This window comes from Acipenser ruthenus, chromosome 1, assembly GCF_902713425.1.
Source record: "Acipenser ruthenus chromosome 1, fAciRut3.2 maternal haplotype, whole genome shotgun sequence".
NCBI classification, from domain to species: domain Eukaryota; kingdom Metazoa; phylum Chordata; class Actinopteri; order Acipenseriformes; family Acipenseridae; genus Acipenser; species Acipenser ruthenus.
Window position 1 is genome coordinate 119,816,866 of NC_081189.1, and position 20,852 is coordinate 119,837,717.

General features: G+C 50.6%; 1 protein-coding gene across 1 annotated transcript in view; it reads left to right on the forward strand.

Annotated features, from left to right (window-relative positions):
* Positions 1-2,783: 2,783 nt before the first annotated feature.
* The window catches only part of LOC117420572 (dual specificity testis-specific protein kinase 2-like), a gene marked incomplete in the record, with an annotated part of 56,940 nt that continues 38,871 nt past the window's right edge, over positions 2,784-20,852 (forward strand). Inside the window, 2 exon segments of the mRNA XM_059024016.1 lie at positions 2,784-3,107; positions 4,026-4,814. Of these exon segments, the coding sequence (XP_058879999.1) occupies positions 4,590-4,814 (225 nt within the window).

Below are 20,852 nucleotides of genomic sequence, written 5' to 3' on the forward strand. Positions count from 1 at the left end.
GCTGACATCACTGACTGATCAGGGGCTGTGTGTAGCTGAGCACTGCTGACATCACTGACTGATCAGGGGCTGTATGTAGCTGAGCACTGCTGACATCGCTGACTCTGATCAGGGGCTGTATGCAGCTGAGCACTGCTGACATCACTGACTCTGATCAGGGGCTGTATGTAGCTGAGCACTGCTGACATCGCTGACTCTGATCAGGGGCTGTATGCAGCTGAGCACTGCTGACATCACTGACTCTGATCAGGGGCTGTGTGTAGCTGAGCACTGCTGACATCACTGACTGATCAGGGGCTGTATGTAGCTGAGCACTGCTGACATCACTGACTGATCAGGGGCTGTATGTAGCTGAGCACTGCTGACATCACTGACTCTGATCAGGGGCTGTGTGTAGCTGAGCACTGCTGACATCACTGACTGATCAGGGGCATTATGTAGCTGAGCACTGCTGACATCACTGACTCTGATCAGGGGCTGTGTGTAGCTGAGCACTGCTGACATCACTGACTGATCAGGGGCTGTATGTAGCTGAGCACTGCTGACATCACTGACTCTGATCAGGGGCTGTGTGTAGCTGAGCACTGCTGACATCACTGACTCTGATCAGGGGCTGTATGTAGCTGAGCACTGCTGACATCACTGACTGATCAGGGGCTGTATGTAGCTGAGCACTGCTGACATCACTGACTCTGATCAGGGGTTGTGTGTAGCTGAGCACTGCTGACATCACTGACTCTGATCAGGGCTGTATGTAGCTGAGCACTGCTGACATCACTGACTCTGATCAGGGGCTGTGTGTAGCTGAGCACTGCTGACATCACTGACTCTGATCAGGGGCTGTGTGCAGCTGAGCACTGCTGACATCACTGACTCTGATCAGGGGCTGTATGTAGCTGAGCACTGCTGACATCGCTGACTCTGATCAGGGGCTGTATGCAGCTGAGCACTGCTGACATCACTGACTCTGATCAGGGGCTGTATGTAGCTGAGCACTGCTGACATCACTGACTCTGATCAGGGCTGTATGTAGCTGAGCACTGCTGACATCGCTGACTCTGATCAGGGGCTGTATGCAGCTGAGCACTGCTGACATCACTGACTCTGATCAGGGGCTGTGTGTAGCTGAGCACTGCTGACATCACTGACTGATCAGGGGCTGTATGTAGCTGAGCACTGCTGACATCACTGACTCTGATCAGGGGCTGTATGTAGCTGAGCACTGCTGACATCACTGACTCTGATCAGGGGCTGTGTGTAGCTGAGCACTGCTGACATCACTGACTCTGATCAGGGGCTGTATGTAGCTGAGCACTGCTGACATCACTGACTCTGATCAGGGGCTGTGTGTAGCTGAGCACTGCTGACATCACTGACTCTGATCAGGGGCTGTATGTAGCTGAGCACTGCTGACATCACTGACTCTGATCAGGGGCTGTGTGTAGCTGAGCACTGCTGACATCACTGACTCTGATCAGGGGCTGTGTGTAGCTGAGCACTGCTGACATCACTGACTCTGATCAGGGGCTGTGTGTAGCTGAGCACTGCTGACATCACTGACTCTGATCAGGGGCTGTATGTAGCTGAGCACTGCTGACATCGCTGACTCTGATCAGGGGCTGTGTGTAGCTGAGCACTGCTGACATCACTGACTCTGATCAGGGGCTGTATGCAGCTGAGCCCTGCTGACATCACTGACTCTGATCAGGGGCTGTATGCAGCTGAGCCCTGCTGACATCACTGACTCTGATCAGGGGCTATGTGTAGCTGAGCACTGCTGACATCACTGACTCTGATCAGGGGCTGTATGCAGCTGAGCACTGCTGACATCACTGACTCTGATCAGGGGCTGTATGTAGCTGAGCACTGCTGACATCGCTGACTCTGATCAGGGGCTGTGTGTAGCTGAGCACTGCTGACATCACTGACTGATCAGGGCTGTATGTAGCTGAGCACTGCTGACATCGCTGACTCTGATCAGGGGCTGTGTGTAGCTGAGCACTGCTGACATCACTGACTCAGTCTCCCTTCCTGATGCAATCAGTGGCAGAGGCAGGCCAGTGATGGGAGGCCGGTTCCCACATCAGGTCTGCTGGAGGCTGTATTAGAACATACTGCACTTGCACTCACATGCCTGCTTTAGAACCTTCAGAAGCTCACGTAGGGGTACACAAACTCCACATAGAGTATTCAATAACTCAACGCACGATTGGTTGTTATTTCACGTTCTTCAGTGCACATTCAAATAAATGCAATACATACAGGAAATAACAGGGTAGAGTACTGTTGAACTGGACGTATTAAAAACCATATATTTGTAATTGGAGATGCTGCAGTATTTATTTATTTTTGAAATAGTAAAATAAACGTTAAATAAATGAATCCAATGACAAACGGTGACAATGATTCAAATATAAAGAAGCCATGCCTAACAGTCATTTTTTCTTTTTTTGCAGAATTTGTTAAGTTTCTTGTATCGTATTTTTAAATTTAGCATTACTGGATATTTAAAGGTCTTGGATAAACGATTTACACTTTTTTCGCGGTTATACCCCTCCGATTATACCGCTACAGTGTACAAATTATACACGCACTGAATGTGCAGAAGATACAGCAAACACCGAAGCCGTACTATCGCTGTTCTGCGCGACCTCTGCAGGTGCTGCCAACCCACTGAGACCGATGCATTATCCGCAGAGAGACACAAACACACAGGGTTATGAGATTCAGGCTGTGGCCGGATAATCCCTCCCCGATCCCAGTTCAGATGCGCAATCCAATAAGAACTCGAGCTGGCACAGACGCACCGAGTAAAGAGGAAGCTTGGCGGACCGACACCGGGATAACCGAGAGCTATACCACCGGGCATGGGGGGGGCGGATTTGTACAGGATGCAGTCCCGCTAGACTGTTAATGGAAAAGAAGAAGAAGAAATCAAACATTAAAAAAGCGCGGTTCACGGCGCTCTGTTATTGTGGAAACGCCAATACAGAAAGCAGCGGCGTCAGCAGATAAAGGCGTTGAGAGTTTTCTACCTGGGGCAGCGCATTTCAGGATTATAACGCGGAGGTGATAGCGTGTTTACCTGCTGAATCACCCACAACCAGGTGAGCGCAGCTGAGTCGACCCACAGAAGAAAATAATAATACTAATCCGTAAAAAACACACAAAGTAAACAATTGAATAGTATCTGCAGACCGGACTGTAGAGCACATGGGTGTAGATGTAATATATATATATATATATATATATATATATATATATATATATATATATATATACACACACACACAATGCACGCTTATCAAGTATTATACCGGTAGTCTGCACAATGTGACAATTAGATCTGATATTATTATTATTATTATTATTATTATTATTAATAATAATAATAATAATAATAATAATAATAATAATAATAATAATAATAATAATAATAATAAGTGACAGTGCGAGCGACGCCATAGATATATATTTGTAAATGTGTCTCACGTTTGTAGCTCGGTAGTCCTCTAAAGCATGCATTTTTTATTTATTGTCGGCAGCGCATGCAGAGGCGCCGGGGCGCAGAAACTACACACAGTATCAGTTTACAAATGTGTCCTTATATTGTGTTCTTGTGTCATTGCGTGAGTGCGGGCCAGGGTAGCTGCAGGAAGGCTCATCATATAAGAGATACAAAGAGGAGAGTGGGGCTGTGGAGACCATCGTCAGTCAGTCAGTCTGTCTGTCTGTCTGTCTGTCTCCGGGGGTATGCCTGTGTGTGTATAACCAGTGTTGCATTGTATTATAAAAGGCAAGGTCTTGGAAAACGCAGTATCTGTTAATGCTGCAGTACATAGCTAAAGTACAGTGTCCTCTTATGAGATTGTATATCACCTACCCTAGCACAAGATAAATAGACTAAATAAGTCCATAATCAAACTGAATTCCATTATTCCTTGGCAGCGGCACTAGATAAATAAGCCCTTAATCACAAGATAAATAAGCCCATAATCAAACTGAATTCCATTATTCCTTGGCAGCGGCACTGAAAGATACGCGAATTGGTATCAGCCCCGTGGTTTGAAGAGGCGCAGGCGGTGATGGAGGCATGGCGTGACGGGTTTAGTTCGACCGGCGACCGGCACGCTACATCGCAGCTCGGTTTGATGGATGACCCCGGCAGTGCACATAAATAAAATATATCTCGTTGTATGTCATAGTGTCTGCGTGAATGAATGGGACAGACAGACCCTGAGGAATGAATCGGTTCCACACCTGAAACTGAAAGGATCCTGCTGAGCAGCGGGAAACCCCACCAGACGTGTTGCATTGTGTTGGACAGGTGAATGAAGGGACAGTGAATTGCATGGCAGTGCTACACACGCGGAGATCTATTTAAAAGGAATGTTACCTTTATCCGTGTGACGCACAGGGGGAATTGTGTATCCGATTTAAAAAAAAAAAAGTTTTTTCACTCTCCCTCCAACTCGTGGTAGCGTTACTAACTTTGTGGGGGAACCGTGTGGTTGCAGTTTGTAGAAGGGGAATGTAAAGCGACAGTTACCTTGGATTACACATTGAGTGCGGCTCCTGGGACTGGGGATATGGATCATGAGAAGCGGATACCTGGAGCGGGGGCGCGCACAGACAAGACCGAGCTGGACGAGAAGGATGGCGACATTACCGGACCTGTCCCGGGCGCGACCGGACCGACTCGCCCCAGGCCCTCCTCATACCGCGCCCTGCGCAGCGCCGTGTCCACGCTGGCCAGGATAGACGACTTCTACTGCGAGAAAATCGGGGCAGGATTCTTCTCAGATGTTTTTAAGGTAAGGGTTTGTTTGGCGCATTGTAATGTGCATTATGGACGCTCATCTAGCCGTAGTTTGACAGCTGTGAAATACATTTCTTTAAGATATTAGTATCAGTTGAAGTAGGTAGGGATGCTCGGGTTACATATTTCTGTATTAGCAATACAGAGCTTGGACTCCCTTTGTTTTATAAGCGGCACAGCGGCAGTTTAAGTAATACATATTCATGCTTGTGTGTGATAAGCCAGAATCTCCCAAATGACAGTGTATTCGGTTCCTTCATTTTTAAATTCCAGCGTTTAGTGTGAGCTCAGTCAGACACACCTGAGTTAAAGACCCACACAAACTTGTTGTACAGGTAACTTCAGGCATGGCAAAAAGACTCCAGTTGCATTGCAGTTTGATCCATTCCTGGCTTTACTAGGAGTTTAATAAGGCACACTTGAGCTTGTTATCTATACACACTGTGGCTAATCAAGCTCATAGTAAATCCTGGAATGGATCAAGCTGCTATGGAATGGGTCTTCTTTCCATCTTTCCATTGCAGGGTGTTTGGGGTTGCAGGGTTGCAGAGAGTTTGGGGTGCTGGGTGTTTGGGGGTGCTGGATGTTTGGGGGTTGCTGGGTATTTGGGGTTTCAGGGTGTTTGGGGGTGCAGGGTGTTTGGGGTTGCAGGGTTGCTGGGTGTTTGGGGTTTCAGGGTGTTTGGGGGTGCAGGGTGTTTGGGGTTGCAGGGTTGCTGGGTGTTTGGGAGTGCTAGGTGTTTGGGGTTGCAGGTTGTTTTGAGGTTGCAGGGTGTTTGGGGGTTGCAGGTTGTTTTGAGGTTGCAGGGTGTTTGGGGGTTGCAGGGTGTTTTTGAGGTTGCAGGGTGTTTGGGGTTGCAGGGTGTTTGGGGGTTGCAGGGTGTTTGGGGGTTGCAGGGTGTTTGGGGGTTGCAGGGTGTTTGAGGTTGCAGGGTGTTTGGGGGTTGCAGGGTGTTTGGGGGTTGCAGGTTGTTTGGAGGTTGCAGGGTGTTTGGGGTTGCAGGGTGTTTGGGGTTGCAGGGTGTTTGGGGTTGCAGGTTGTTTTAAGGTTGCAGGGTGTTTGGGGGTTGCAGGGTGTTTGGGGGTTGCAGGGTGTTTGGGGTTGCAGGGTGTTTGGGGGTTGCAGGTTGTTTTGAGGTTGCAGGGTGTTTGAGGTTGCAGGGGTGCAGGGCGTTTGGGGTTGCAGGGTGTTTGGGGTTGCTGGGTGTTTGGGGGTTGCAGGTTGTTTTGAGGTTGAAGGGTGTTTGAGGTTGCAGGGTTGTAGTGTGTTTGGGGTTGCAGGGTGTTTGTTACAGCAGCTCACTGTGCAGCCCCATGGTGTTGCTGTAATTGGATGTCGGTACCAGTCTTGTTGGGTCACTGGGAGGTACGAAGCTTGGGCTTGAAGTTCATGGGCACTCCACCACTCCTGTGCTTTGCACCGAGTTCAGTTCAGTGTCTCCCCATGTAGGTCTGCTGAGGTACAGCCCTGGAGAGTGAGGAGTTCAGCTGGGGCCCTGGAGAGTGAGGAGCTCACTTAACACTGCCTGCATTTTCACTTTGTCTCGATATGAGATGCTGAAACTGTGTATTTGTTATCCTGGGATAGTCTTTCTTTAAAGTTACACTACATATAGACAGAGGAAGTCGTGTTGCTTGGTTTTTACATCGCAGCCGTGCAGGTCAGCTTTTTTAGAACACCACCTTTTATCCAAGGTGGTGTTCTAGGTACTTTCCATGTAATATTGAGAGATATTCCAGCTTGGAGCCACACAGAAGCAGGTGGGGCAATCGGTAGTGTGTGTCTTTAACTCTACCTGTAGGAAGGTAAACACATTTACAATACCTAGTCAAGAGTAACTAGCTGATCTCTGTCATGTCATGGCACTCCAACTCAAGATCCAGAAATTGAAACCCAGTCGAACAATAACAACACAGCATGGTTATGTAGTCTATACATTTTATCGAGGTGTTCAGTAATACACAGTAATACACAGCATGGTTATGTAGTCTATACATTTTATCGAGGTGTTCAGTAATACACAGTAATACACAGCATGGTTATATAGTCTATACATTTTATCAAGGTGTTCAGTAATACAGTACAAAAGTAAAAGTTAATTAGTGTTACAATAATGAGTACATGAAGTTTAGCACTGGATAGTATTCAGGTAATACTTCTGCTTCAATGGGACATGTCAATTATACGTAAAAGCAGGCATCCATCAACATTTATATTTGTCTTTCTATAATCATAGCAATGTTCTTAAATCAATATGCAAATAGCATGAATGTAACAGGTAATTAGGATATCTGTGTGTGTGTCGATGCAGGGTGTGTCTGTGCTTCCAGGTCTGTCTGTCCGAGTTGATGCAGGGTGTGTCTGTGCTTCCAGTTCTGTCCGAGTCGATGCAGGGTGTGTCTGTGCTTCCAGGTCTGTCTGTCTGAGTCGATGCAGGGTGTGTCTGTGCTTCCAGTTCTGTCCGAGTCGATGCAGGGTGTGTCTGTGCTTCCAGTTCTGTCCGAGTCGATGCAGGGTGTGTCTGTGCTTCCAGGTCTGTCTGTCCGAGTCGATGCAGGGTGTGTCTGTGCTTCCAGTTCTGTCCGAGTCGATGCAGGGTGTGTCTGTGCTTCCAGTTCTGTCCGAGTCGATGCAGGGTGTGTCTGTGCTTCCAGGTCTGTCTGTCCGAGTCGATGCAGGGTGTGTCTGTGCTTCCAGTTCTGTCCGAGTCGATGCAGGGTGTGTCTGTGCTTCCAGACTCGCTTGGTGTCTGGTGGGAATCTCTTGCTGTAGAGTTTCTCTGTGTTCCTGGTCAGACTCTCTTGGTGTCTGGTGGGAATCTCTTGCTGTAGAGTTTCTCTGTGTTCCTGGTCAGACTCGCTTGGTGTCTGGTGGGAATCTCTTGCTGTACATTTGACCAGTGCCAGCTCATTAATTTATTGGTTCAGTATTCGTTGACCTTTCCTCTTTCTTTGATGACGATCCAGTTGTCTTTTACGTCCTTTTTGTATTATTAAAGTTTCTCACAATTTTAACCAAATTCTGGGGTGTTGCGGTTTAATATTCTTGGGAGCTCTCTGCTCTTCTTGCTCTTACGCTTGTTAGTTGTTGCTATTCATTCTGATAGCACCCTCCCTCTTCTCTGACCTTATTCATTCATGTTTGGAGCTGTTGGTTAAGGATGTTCTGTGCACCCTCCCTTTTCTCTGACCTTATTCATTCATGTTTGGAGCTGTTGGTTAAGAATGTTCTGTGCACCCTCCCTCTTCTCTGACCTTATTCATTCATGTTTGGAGCTGTTGGTTAAGGATGTTCTGTGCACCCTCCCTCTTCTCTGACCTTATTCATTCATGTTTGGAGCTGTTGTTTAAGGATGTTCTGTGCACCCTCCCTTTTCTCTGACCTTATTCATTCATGTTTGGAGCTGTTGGTTAAGGATGTTCTGTGCACCCTCCCTTTTCTCTGACCTTATTCATTCATGTTTGGAGCTGTTGGTTAAGGATGTTCTGTGCACCCTCCCTTTTCTCTGACCTTATTCATTCATGTCTGGAGCTGTTGGTTAAGGATGTTCTGTGCACCCTCCCTTTTCTCTGACCTTATTCATTCATGTTTGGAGCTGTTGGTTAAGGATGTTCTGTGCACCCTCCCTTTTCTCTGACCTTATTCATTCATGTTTGGAGCTGTTGGTTAAGGATGTTCTGTGCACCCTCCCTTTTCTCTGACCTTATTCATTCATGTTTGGAGCTGTTGGTTAAGGATGTTCTGTGCACCCTCCCTTTTCTCTGACCTTATTCATTCATGTTTGGAGCTGTTGGTTAAGGATGTTCTGTGCACCCTCCCTTTTCTCTGACCTTATTCATTCATGTTTGAAGCTGTTGGTTAAGGATGTTCTGTGCACCCTCCCTTTTCTCTGACCTTATTCATTCATGTTTGGAGCTGTTGGTTAAGGATGTTCTGTGCACCCTCCCTTTTCTCTGACCTTATTCATTCATGTTTGGAGCTGTTGGTTAAGGATGTTCTGTGCACCCTCCCTTTTCTCTGACCTTATTCATTCATGTTTGGAGCTGTTGGTTAAGGATGTTCTGTGCACCCTCCCTTTTCTCTGACCTTATTCATTCATGTTTGGAGCTGTTGGTTAAGGATGTTCTGTGCAACTTCCCTTTTTTTGCTGGCTGAGATGTTGATATCACACTGCAACCATGCTCGGCTTTCTCTTATTTATTCTGAGGCCTATTCCAGGCTTAGGAATTCGGGAGAGCTGTCTCCCTCCAAACTTATCGTGTTACCATGGTGACCAGGCCATTTCATTATTTATAACCTCAAATTGTCATGGCGACCAAGGGCCTATTTCTCGCCAAACTATCTGTACCAGTCTCATGGCACCTGGTGGCACTTGCACAGACTTGTGATTCCAGGGATGGAAATAAGACTCCTATTGCATAGCAGTTTTCCCCCATTCCAGGTTTGGATACAAGCTTGATTACCCTCAGTGTATAGGTAATAAGCTCAGGTGTGCCTCATTCAACTCCTAATAAAAACAGAATGGATCACACTAAGGCATGGGGTGGCAGGGTGGGGCAACTGCAAAAACACTGTGCTAAGCTTTTATAAGGGCTGACTTGGATCCTGGCACAAGGTAGCGCCAGTTCACCTGCAGCATATGTGTGCAAACCCAAGGTGCGGCTCTTGTCAAACAATTCCTGTTTGTTTTTTGATGTGGGTAGCAGATTAGCTGAATTATTCTCGCAGCGCGCTCCATGGAGGAATGTGCAGCAGCTCTCTGCTGTTTCCCAAGTGTTTGCAGTCTTTGGGTTTGACTGAAGAGCTGACTGAAATCCAGTGAGCTGGGATCCCGTGCTCTTCTTGTCAGCAAACTGACCTCTGCAGTTGGGCTGGGTTGAAGTTTCTGTTGGGCTGCACCACTGGAGATTGTGGTCAGAGGTAGGGTAGGGAGTTCTGTCCTGGTAACAGTGCTGTTACAGTAGGGAGTTCTGTCCTGGTAACAGTGCTGTTACAGTGGGAAGTTCTGTCCTGGTTACAGTAGGGAGTTCTCTCCTGGTAACAGTGCTGTTACAGTGGGGAGTTCTCTCCTGGTAACAGTGCTGTTACAGTGGGGAGTTCTCTCCTGGTAACAGTGCTGTTACAGTAGGGAGTTCTCTCCTGGTAACAGTGCTGTTACAGTGGGGAGTTCTCTCCTGGTAACAGTGCTGTTACAGTGGGGAGTTCTGTCCTGGTAACAGTGCTGTTACAGTGGGGAGTTCTGTCCTGGTAACAGTGCTGTTACAGTAGGGAGTTCTCTCCTGGTAACAGTGCTGTTACAGTGGGGAGTTCTCTCCTGGTAACAGTGCTGTTACAGTGGGGAGTTCTGTCCTGGTTACAGTAGTGATTTCTGTCCTGGTAACAGTGCTGTTACAGTGGGGAGTTCTCTCCTGGTAACAGTGCTGTTACAGTAGGGAGTTCTCTCCTGGTAACAGTGCTGTTACAGTGAGGAGTTCTGTCCTGGTAACAGTGCTGTTACAGTAGGGAGTTCTGTCCTGGTAACAGTGAAGCCCCGTACCTCCCCCGCTGTACTATTGGAATATGTTAAGAACATAAGAACATAAGAAAGTTTACAAACGAGAGGAGGCCATTCAGCCCATATTGCTCGTTTGGTTGTTAGTAGCTGATTGATCCCAGAATCTCATCAAGCAGCTTCTTGAAGGATCCTGGAAGGATTATTGCCAGAGATGAAGTCCGAAATTTTAAAGTACCGGTTTCTGAAACAAATAAGAACTCCTGTTTTATTTGTACATTGAACTTGAGGTAACATTTAATAGGTAATTGTTTTGAAACCACCCATCGGGTTAATGTTGTCTTTGGTAGTTTGGTTATTTTTCGGCTAATTTTCACGCATGTTTTTTTTTATATTCCTTCCGATTTATGTCATCAGAACTTCAATCACCACGGTGCCCGAGTATATCGCGTCCTCCCCCCGTCTTCAATCACCACGGTCCCAGAGTATATCGCGTCCCCCCCCCAGTCTTCAATCACCACGGTGCCCGAGTATATCGCGTCCTCCCCCCGTCTTCAATCACCACGGTCCCAGAGTATATCGCGTCCCCCCCCCCCGTCTTCAATCACCACGGTCCCAGAGTATATCGCGTCCTCCCCACGTCTTCAATCTCCACGGTCCCAGAGTATATCGCGTCCCCTCCGTCTTCAATCACCACGGTGCCCGAGTATATCTCGTCCTCCCCCCGTCTTCAATCACCACGGTGCCCGAGTATATCACGTCCTCCCCCCGCCTTCAATCACCACGGTGCCCGAGTATATCGCGTCCTCCCCCCGTCTTTTTTCTGGAGCTCTGCATCCAGTACAATTATGAATCACACAAACGCTCTATTTTTGCTGTCAGCTGTCTTCGTCAGCATTTTTACTAAAACAATCGTTAGCTTTCTAAAGTAGTACTGTAGTTTGTAATAACGTCCCTAATGTTCAGATGATTGTGCGGGAGATTTGACTGGAAACATTTAAAATGCGCGCTGCTTATCAGAGACTCCGATTACTGAGTGTACCATAAAAACTGGTATGTAGGGAATTGGACACTGATTTTTTCGTTCTTAGTGTGTATTCAATGGAAAGATTTTCCCGACAGAAAATAGATCGCTTCATTGATGCCCAGGTATCCAAATTAGAGCGGTCAGACGCTCTATAAGCATTTCGATAACAAGTCGGTAAGTGTTCTAAAGTGAAGGTTCAACCTATAGAGTACCGGGCGCATCCTGCACGCACGCCGGGCGCATCCTGCACACACGCCGGGCGCATCCTGCACGCACGCCGGGCGCATCCTGCACGCACGCCGGGCGCATCCTGCACACACGCCGGGCTCATCCTGCACGCACGCCGGGCTCATCCTGCACGCACGCCGGGCTCATCCTGCACGCACGCCGGGCTCATCCTGCACGCACGCCGGGCTCATCCTGCACGCACGCCGGGCTCATCCTGCACACACGCCGGGCTCATCCTGCACGCACGCCGGGCTCATCCTGCACGCCGGGCGCATCCTGCACACACGCCGGGCGCATCCTGCACGCATGCCGGGCTCATCCTGCACGCACGCCGGGCTCATCCTGCACGCACGCCGGGCTCATCCTGCACGCACGCCGGGCTCATCCTGCACACACGCCGGGCTCATCCTGCACGCACGCCGGGCTCATCCTGCACGCACGCCGGGCTCATCCTGCACGCACGCCGGGCGCATCCTGCACACACGCCGGGCTCATCCTGCACGCACGCCGGGCTCATCCTGCACGCACGCCGGGCTCATCCTGCACGCACGCCGGGCTCATCCTGCACGCCGGGCTCATCCTGCACGCACGCCGGGCTCATCCTGCACGCACGCCGGGCTCATCCTGCACGCACGCCGGGCTCATCCTGCACGCACGCCGGGCTCATCCTGCACGCACGCCGGGCTCATCCTGCACACACGCCGGGCTCATCCTGCACGCACGCCGGGCTCATCCTGCACGCACGCCGGGCTCATCCTGCACGCCGGGCGCATCCTGCACACACGCCGGGCGCATCCTGCACGCATGCCGGGCTCATCCTGCACGCACGCCGGGCTCATCCTGCACGCACGCCGGGCTCATCCTGCACGCACGCCGGGCTCATCCTGCACACACGCCGGGCTCATCCTGCACGCACGCCGGGCTCATCCTGCACGCACGCCGGGCTCATCCTGCACGCACGCCGGACTCATCCTGCACGCACGCCGGGCTCATCCTGCACGCACGCCGGGCTCATCCTGCACGCACGCCGGGCTCATCCTGCACGCACGCCGGGCTCATCCTGCACGCACGCCGGGCTCATCCTGCACACACGCCGGGCTCATCCTGCACGCACGCCGGGCTCATCCTGCACGCCGGGCGCATCCTGCACACACGCCGGGCGCATCCTGCACGCATGCCGGGCTCATCCTGCACGCACGCCGGGCTCATCCTGCACGCACGCCGGGCTCATCCTGCACGCACGCCGGGCTCATCCTGCACGCACGCCGGGCTCATCCTGCACGCACGCCGGGCTCATCCTGCACGCACGCCGGGCTCATCCTGCACGCACGCCGGGCTCATCCTGCACACACGCCGGGCTCATCCTGCACGCACGCCGGGCTCATCCTGCACGCACGCCGGGCTCATCCTGCAAGCACGCCGGGCTCATCCTGCACACACGCCGGGCTCATCCTGCACGCACGCCGGGCTCATCCTGCACGCACGCCGGGCTCATCCTGCACGCACGCCGGGCTCATCCTGCACGCACGCCAGGCTCATCCTGCACGCACGCCGGGCTCATCCTGCACGCACGCCGGGCTCATCCTGCACGCACGCCGGGCTCATCCTGCACGCACGCCGGGCGCAGCCTGCACGCACGCCGGGCTCATCCTGCACACACGCCGGGCTCATCCTGCACGCACGCCGGGCTCATCCTGCACGCCGGGCTCATCCTGCACGCACGCCGGGCTCATCCTGCACGCACGCCGGGCGCATCCTGCACACACGCCGGGCTCATCCTGCACGCACGCCGGGCTCATCCTGCACACACGCCGGGCTCATCCTGCACGCACGCCGGGCTCATCCTGCACGCACGCCGGGCTCATCCTGCACGCACGCCGGGCTCATCCTGCACGCACGCCGGGCGCATCCTGCACGCACGCCGGGCTCATCCTGCACGCACGCCGGGCTCATCCTGCACGCACGCCGGGCTCATCCTGCACGCACGCCGGGCGCAGCCTGCACGCACGCCGGGCTCATCCTGCACGCACGCCGGGCGCAGCCTGCACGCACGCCGGGCTCATCCTGCACGCACGCCGGGCGCAGCCTGCACGCACGCCGGGCTCATCCTGCACGCCGGGCTCATCCTGCACGCACGCCGGGCTCATCCTGCACGCACGCCGGACTCATCCTGCACGCACGCCGGGCTCATCCTGCACGCACGCCGGGCTCATCCTGCACGCACGCCGGGCTCATCCTGCACGCCGGGCTCATCCTGCACGCACGCCGGGCTCATCCTGCACGCACGCCGGGCTCATCCTGCACGCACGCCGGACTCATCCTGCACGCACGCCGGGCTCATCCTGCACGCACGCCGGACTCATCCTGCACACACGCCGGGCTCATCCTGCACGCACGCCGGGCTCATCCTGCACGCACGCCGGGCTCATCCTGCACGCACGCCGGGCTCATCCTGCACGCACGCCGGGCTCATCCTGCACGCACGCCGGGCTCATCCTGCACGCACGCCGGACTCATCCTGCACGCCGGGCTCATCCTGCACGCACGCCGGGCTCATCCTGCACGCACGCCGGGCTCATCCTGCACGCACGCCGGGCTCATCCTGCACGCACGCCAGGCTCATCCTGCACGCACGCCGGGCTCATCCTGCACGCACGCCGGGCTCATCCTGCACGCACTCCGGGCTCATCCTGCACGCACTCCGGGCTCATCCTGCACGCACGCCGGGCTCATCCTGCACGCACGCCGGGCTCATCCTGCACGCACGCCGGGCTCATCCTGCACGCACGCCGGGCTCATCCTGCACGCACGCCGGGCTCATCCTGCACGCACGCCGGGCTCATCCTGCACGCACGCCGGGCTCATCCTGCACGCACGCCGGGCTCATCCTGCACGCACGCCGGGCTCATCCTGCACGCACGCCGGGCTCATCCTGCACGCACGCCGGGCTCATCCTGCACGCACGCCGGGCTCATCCTGCACGCACGCCGGGCTCATCCTGCACGCACGCCGGGCTCATCCTGCACGCACGCCGGGCTCATCCTGCACGCACGCCGGGCTCATCCTGCACGCACGCCGGGCTCATCCTGCACGCACGCCGGGCGCATCCTGCACGCACGCCGGGCTCATCCTGCACGCACGCCGGGCTTGGCTGGACTCTCACATTTGCAGTGGTCTGCATCCCTCCATCTGACGCAGGCAGCCCCATGCCGGATTATTATTATTATTATTATAAATCATGCAGGTAATACAGCTGTGTTGTGTGAGGTGCAAGCTTCACAATGTGTTGTAATTCCTGCTGTGCAGAACTGGAAAACATGGACCTGGGAAGACCTGGATCGGAGCAGACTGAAGGACTGAACCTATATTGATTTGCACCCCTTTCACGTGACCTCCTGTGTCCGATTGCTTGTTTTGCTGAAATCCATTTCAGGCTGACTGCCTCCAAAACATAAACAATTGTGTTTGAAAGATGTTTTTTTTTTTTTCGCTCTCTATTTAGCTGTACTATGGTAATATTGCTAAGTTTAAGGGTCTACTGGTTGCTTGTCAATTGTTGGCAGAATTAATGGTAGTTGTGACATTGTGCATGGGTGTTTTTTTTTTTAATTGCCGTAAGTATAGAGTAAAAAAGAAATAAACTAGGTCATTTAAATCTCCCTGTTACTAGCCGATCTTATTAAATATGTTTAAAAAATGTGCTCCCCTCAAGTTAAGTTTGCTATTAATTATGTTGATGCAGTTTCAAGAAATGTAACGAAAGCAGGACTTCACTTCCCTAGATTATTGTTCTGCCACGGAGAGCAGGGCACGCAGAGTTTGCAATATTGAATAAGCAGGTTAGTTAGTTTGTGGAACACAGTAGAAAAATATAAGTGAGACCAAAACATTAATTCTGATTTATAACTGGAGCATTTGGTTTCCTTTAATATTGAGGGCAGTGGGGGTGCCTGGTTCAGGAGAGTGGTTGGGTGGTTGCTTGGTTGGTTGCTTGGTTTAGATTTTCTGGATTATTTTGCTGCGTTTTTTTTCTTCATTCTTTTAGACCGAAAAAACATCTGTTTGTGTCTGTGACAGAGTGGACGAGTGGTGACGTCAGGCCAGAAGCAGGAAGGGAAACACAAAGGCAGTACTGCAGATGCACTTTATTTAAATAATACAAAAATAAATAAAATATTTAAACACAAAACACAGTGCTCACAGAGCAAAATAAGTGTTCAAACCAAACAAGTCACGAACACAAATATAATACGATCCCAGGTCAGGCTGGGCAGTTGCTGTCACTGCTCCTGGAGTCTTTTTAGTTTAGTTTTCTCTCCTCTTGCTCTCCGGTTCCTCCTCTGAACACCCACCCGGAACTGAGAGCAGTGCAGGTTCATATGCACGTGACCATCTCCCGATTTTAGCAACAAATTAATCACTTAATTCAGGAGATGGCCACCTTCTGCGCAAGGTTTTTATAGTAGTGGATGGGGCTTCCTATCCACACTACCAAACAGTATGAAACAAAAACAAACATTCAGCTACGCCGTCAAATTTATAAAACAATAAACCATAACAATATTAAACCCGGCGCACGGCTCTCGCCGTCATATTTACACAATAACTAAATCATAATAATAATAATAATAATAATAAACCACAAATACAAAATAATAAACTGCACAGGGGCGGAGGGGGAGACCCTGTTCTAAAAATAAATAAACAAAACACTGTACAGCCCTGTTACAGTGGCATTTAGTGTTTGTTTCTTTTTATTCAGCAGTGTGGAGTAGTGGTTAGGGCTCTGGACTCTTGACCGGAGGGTCGTGGGTTCAATCCCAGGTGGGGGACACTGCTGCTGTACCCTTGAGCAAGGTACTTTACCTAGATTGCTACAGTAAAAAAAAAAAAAAACTGTATCAATGGGTAATTGTATGTTAAAAAATAAATAAATAATGTAAGTTGTACGTAAAATTAATGTGATATTTTGTAACAATTGTAAGTTGCCCTGGATAAGGGCGTCTGCTAAGAAATAAATAAATAATAACCTGAAAAGGGTTCTTTACCTAGATTGCTCCAGTAAAAACCCAACTGTATAAATGGGTGATTGTATGTAAAAAATAATGTTGTAGCACTAGCTACATGAATGCAGCATAAGTAATTTGCTGCCTGTTGGTCTTAATTGAGTATCAGAATACCTGGCCAGGTTAAGTTAATTCTCTATTCAATTGCTAAATAAGTAATTTTGTCCTTGTTTCTAAAGGTGGGGTTTTCAGATTCATAAGGTGAAGCTATATCAATTTACTGTCAGTTTTTGGTAAGGGGTTTATCTCTGCACTGGTCTCTCTCTTGTTGTTTTAACTGAATGATCTTTTCCTTAATTTCCACATGGAAGTTCTAATTGGTGTTTTGCTAATTGCCTTGGCAAAGGGCTTATTGAGCTTGATTTATCATTATGTCTTTAAGTATCTTAATTGGGAGCTCTTTAAATATGGCTATTACTTCCTGGGAAGGGGGTGCTTCCTTTTTCTGGGGTGATTCTTTTTTGGGTGTGGTTTTTGTGGATGCAGAGTGTTTGGAGGAAGGTGCAGGATTTTTTGAAGAAGGTGGTTGCTGGTCTGTAAAGGAGAGACCGGGAAGCAATAATCTTTTGGTTGTTAGAAACAGTGTATTTTTTCTAATCTGCCATTTTCCAGTTTGAAAGTAACCAGTTATCTAAACTCCTGCCAAATTGAAACTATCCACATCATTCAAATTGTTTATTTTTATCCTAAGAGCAACAACGGTGACTAATCCATTTAATATCCAAATCATCACTTTTTTGTCTCCTTACCTGGTTGGAAACTCCAAGCTCTACAGGACCAAGGAAGAACTGGGTGAGATCCCCTGATGGGGAGGAATCTTATTTTTTGCTGCTGGATTATCTGGTTTGTTCTGACTGTTTTGGGATTATTATTATCTTTTTTGTTTATTTATCAGGGTTTAACAAGCACCCCGCTCAGTCTCATTCCGGGTTTAACAAGCACCCCGCTCAGTCTCATTCAGGGTTTAACAAGCACCCCGCTCAGTCTCATTCGGGGTTTAACAAGCACCCCGCTCAGTCTCATTCGGGGTTTAACAAGCACCCCGCTCAGTCTCATTCCGGGTTTAACAAGCACCCCGCTCAGTCTCATTCGGGGTTTAACAAGCACCCCGCTCAGTCTCATTCCGGGTTTAACAAGCACCCCGCTCAGTCTCATTCGGGGTTTAACAAGCACCCCGCTCAGTCTCATTCGGGGTTTAACAAGCACCCCGCTCAGTCTCATTCGGGGTTTAACAAGCACCCCGCTCAGTCTCATTCGGGGTTTAACAAGCACCCCGCTCAGTCTCATTCGGGGTTTAACAAGCACCCCGCTCAGTCTCATTCGGGGTTTAACAAGCTCCCCGCTCAGTCTCATTCGGGGTTTAACAAGCACCCCGCTCAGTCTCATTCGGGGTTTAACAAGCACCCCGCTCAGTCTCATTCGGGGTTTAACAAGCACCCCGCTCAGTCTCATTCGGGGTTTAACAAGCACCCCGCTCAGTCTCATTCCGGGTTTAACAAGCACCCCGCTCAGTCTCATTCGGGGTTTAACAAGCACCCCGCTCAGTCTCATTCCGGGTTTAACAAGCACCCCGCTCAGTCTCATTCGGGGTTTAACAAGCACCCCGCTCAGTCTCATTCGGGGTTTAACAAGCACCCCGCTCAGTCTCATTCCGGGTTTAACAAGCACCCCGCTCAGTCTCATTCCGGGTTTAACAAGCACCCCGCTCAGTCTCATTCCGGGTTTAACAAGCACCCCGCTCAGTCTCATTCCGGGTTTAACAAGCACCCCGCTCAGTCTCATTCCGGGTTTAACAAGCACCCCGCTCAGTCTCATTCGGGGTTTAACAAGCACCCCGCTCAGTCTCATTCGGGGTTTAACAAGCACCCCGCTCAGTCTCATTCCGGGTTTAACAAGCACCCCGCTCAGTCTCATTCCGGGTTTAACAAGCACCCCGCTCAGTCTCATTCCGGGTTTAACAAGCACCCCGCTCAGTCTCATTCGGGGTTTAACAAGCACCCCGCTCAGTCTCATTCGGGGTTTAACAAGCACCCCGCTCAGTCTCATTCGGGGTTTAACAAGCACCCCGCTCAGTCTCATTCGGGGTTTAACAAGCACCCCGCTCAGTCTCATTCCGGGTTTAACAAGCACCCCGCTCAGTCTCATTCGGGGTTTAACAAGCACCCCGCTCAGTCTCATTCGGGGTTTAACAAGCACCCCGCTCAGTCTCATTCCGGGTTTAACAAGCACCCCGCTCAGTCTCATTCGGGGTTTAACAAGCACCCCGCTCAGTCTCATTCGGGGTTTAACAAGCACCCCGCTCAGTCTCATTCCGGGTTTAACAAGCTCCCCGCTCAGTCTCATTCCGGGTTTAACAAGCACCCCGCTCAGTCTCATTGTGTGGTCCAGTGGTTAAAGAAAAGGGCTTGTAACCAGGAGGTCCCCGGTTCAAATCCCACCTCAGCCACTGACTCATTGTGTGACCCTGAGCAAGTCACTTTCCTGTCGCTGGATTTCATTCGACTGACTTGACTGACTTCGTAAGAAGTACTGATCAATGCGATCAATCCTTGTCCCTTCTCCTTCAAGCATTTCATTCTCCCTTGATGAATCTTCAAACCCCTGACCGTTGTCGCCTTGCTCCAGCCACAGACACAAACCTGGAGTTCCATGTCTTTGTTAACTGCAGATCTTGAACTAGTCTTTTGTGAAGTACTCTCCATACTCATATCCGTTTCCGTTCCTAAGTCGTTAACCGTTTTGTCCAACGTTGAGTCATCTTCCGCCCCCGCTCTCGCAGACTCTAGGGGTATTTTTCTCTTTAATTTCTTAGAAGCCTTGGGCGGGTGTCTCCAGCATCCTGTAAACACAGAGCTGGATACTGCCGACAAGGGTAGCTAACCCTTACCAGCCCCAATGGGGTCTCTTTCCTCCTGTCAGCTGTCTCTCCAGGCTGTCACAAGGTCTTTCCCTTGTTGCCAGCTGCACTATTCACAGCAGTCACTGGACGTATCCAGATCTTCATGATTTCCATTACACGAGAGTAGATGTTAAAACTTCATGCTGATTTGAACTCGGCTCTCGCCAAGATAAGCACCAACTTAGACGTAGCTTTACAGTAAACTAATGTGATCCATATGTGTCTCCATCCATTTACGTTTCCTTCCATATGATGATGTAGATATCCTTCTGTCTGGTGTTAATGGCTGAAGTGTAATGCTGGCTCCAGGGATCAGCTTATTTTGCCTCCCTGGCGCATCAGCACACACAACGGCTGCGATGCTGGCTCCGGGGATCAACCAAAGTGCGGCCTCCCCAGCGCATCAGCATGACAACCGTCTGGATTGAGCTAAGTAGGGTACATCTCTGGGGTTTTCAAGAGGGCACCTTCCATCCTCAGTGTTTCGTCGACTAGCCCACGACACCTCAAGAGGGCTCGACGGTGATTCTGGCGTCCCAGCATCACCCCCCTCCATCCCCCACTCAACTCAGCCCAGCTTACTTACCTGTCCCCAGCCAGAATCTTTCCGTCTCAACCACAGCCAGTTGCTGCTCCTCTCTGCTGCTTCAGATAAGTTCTTCACTGTGCGACGCAACTCTTGGCCACTGAATCCGACGTCTCTGAGAAACCGGGTTGTAGAGTGTGCCACAAATCCTCGACAACCCACTTCCACTGGGTAAACCCGAACTCTCCATCCTTGCTGTTCCGCTTCAGTGGCTAGTTGAGCATACCGCAGTTTCTTCCTCTCATACGCCTCATCTACAGCATCCTCCCATGGCACTGTTAACTCTACCAGGTGAACAAGGCGTGCTGATCCAGACCACAAGACAATATCTGGTCGAAGGTTAGTGGTGGCAATCTCAGGTGGAAAAATAAGCCGTTGACCAACATCTGCCAGCATTTTCCAGTCTCTAGCAGCTTCCAGTTGTCCTGGGCGAGGATTGGTTTTAACACCTTTTCTTGGTGGTTGCTCTCCTGGGCGGAGGAATGTTGTCTTTTGTGTGTAATGTTTTGATGGAACAGGTGACAACTTATTGGTCATGTTACGCTTGTCTTCCAATGCTAAGGCCAAACATCGCAGCACCTGGTCATGGCGCCAAGTAAACCGTCCTTGGCTAAGAGCCACCTTACATCCTGTCAAAATGTGCCTTAATGTTGCAGGTGATGAACACAAAGGACATGAGGGATCCTCTCCTACCCAGAGGTTTAGGTTCTGTGGTGATGGGAGAACATCATATGTT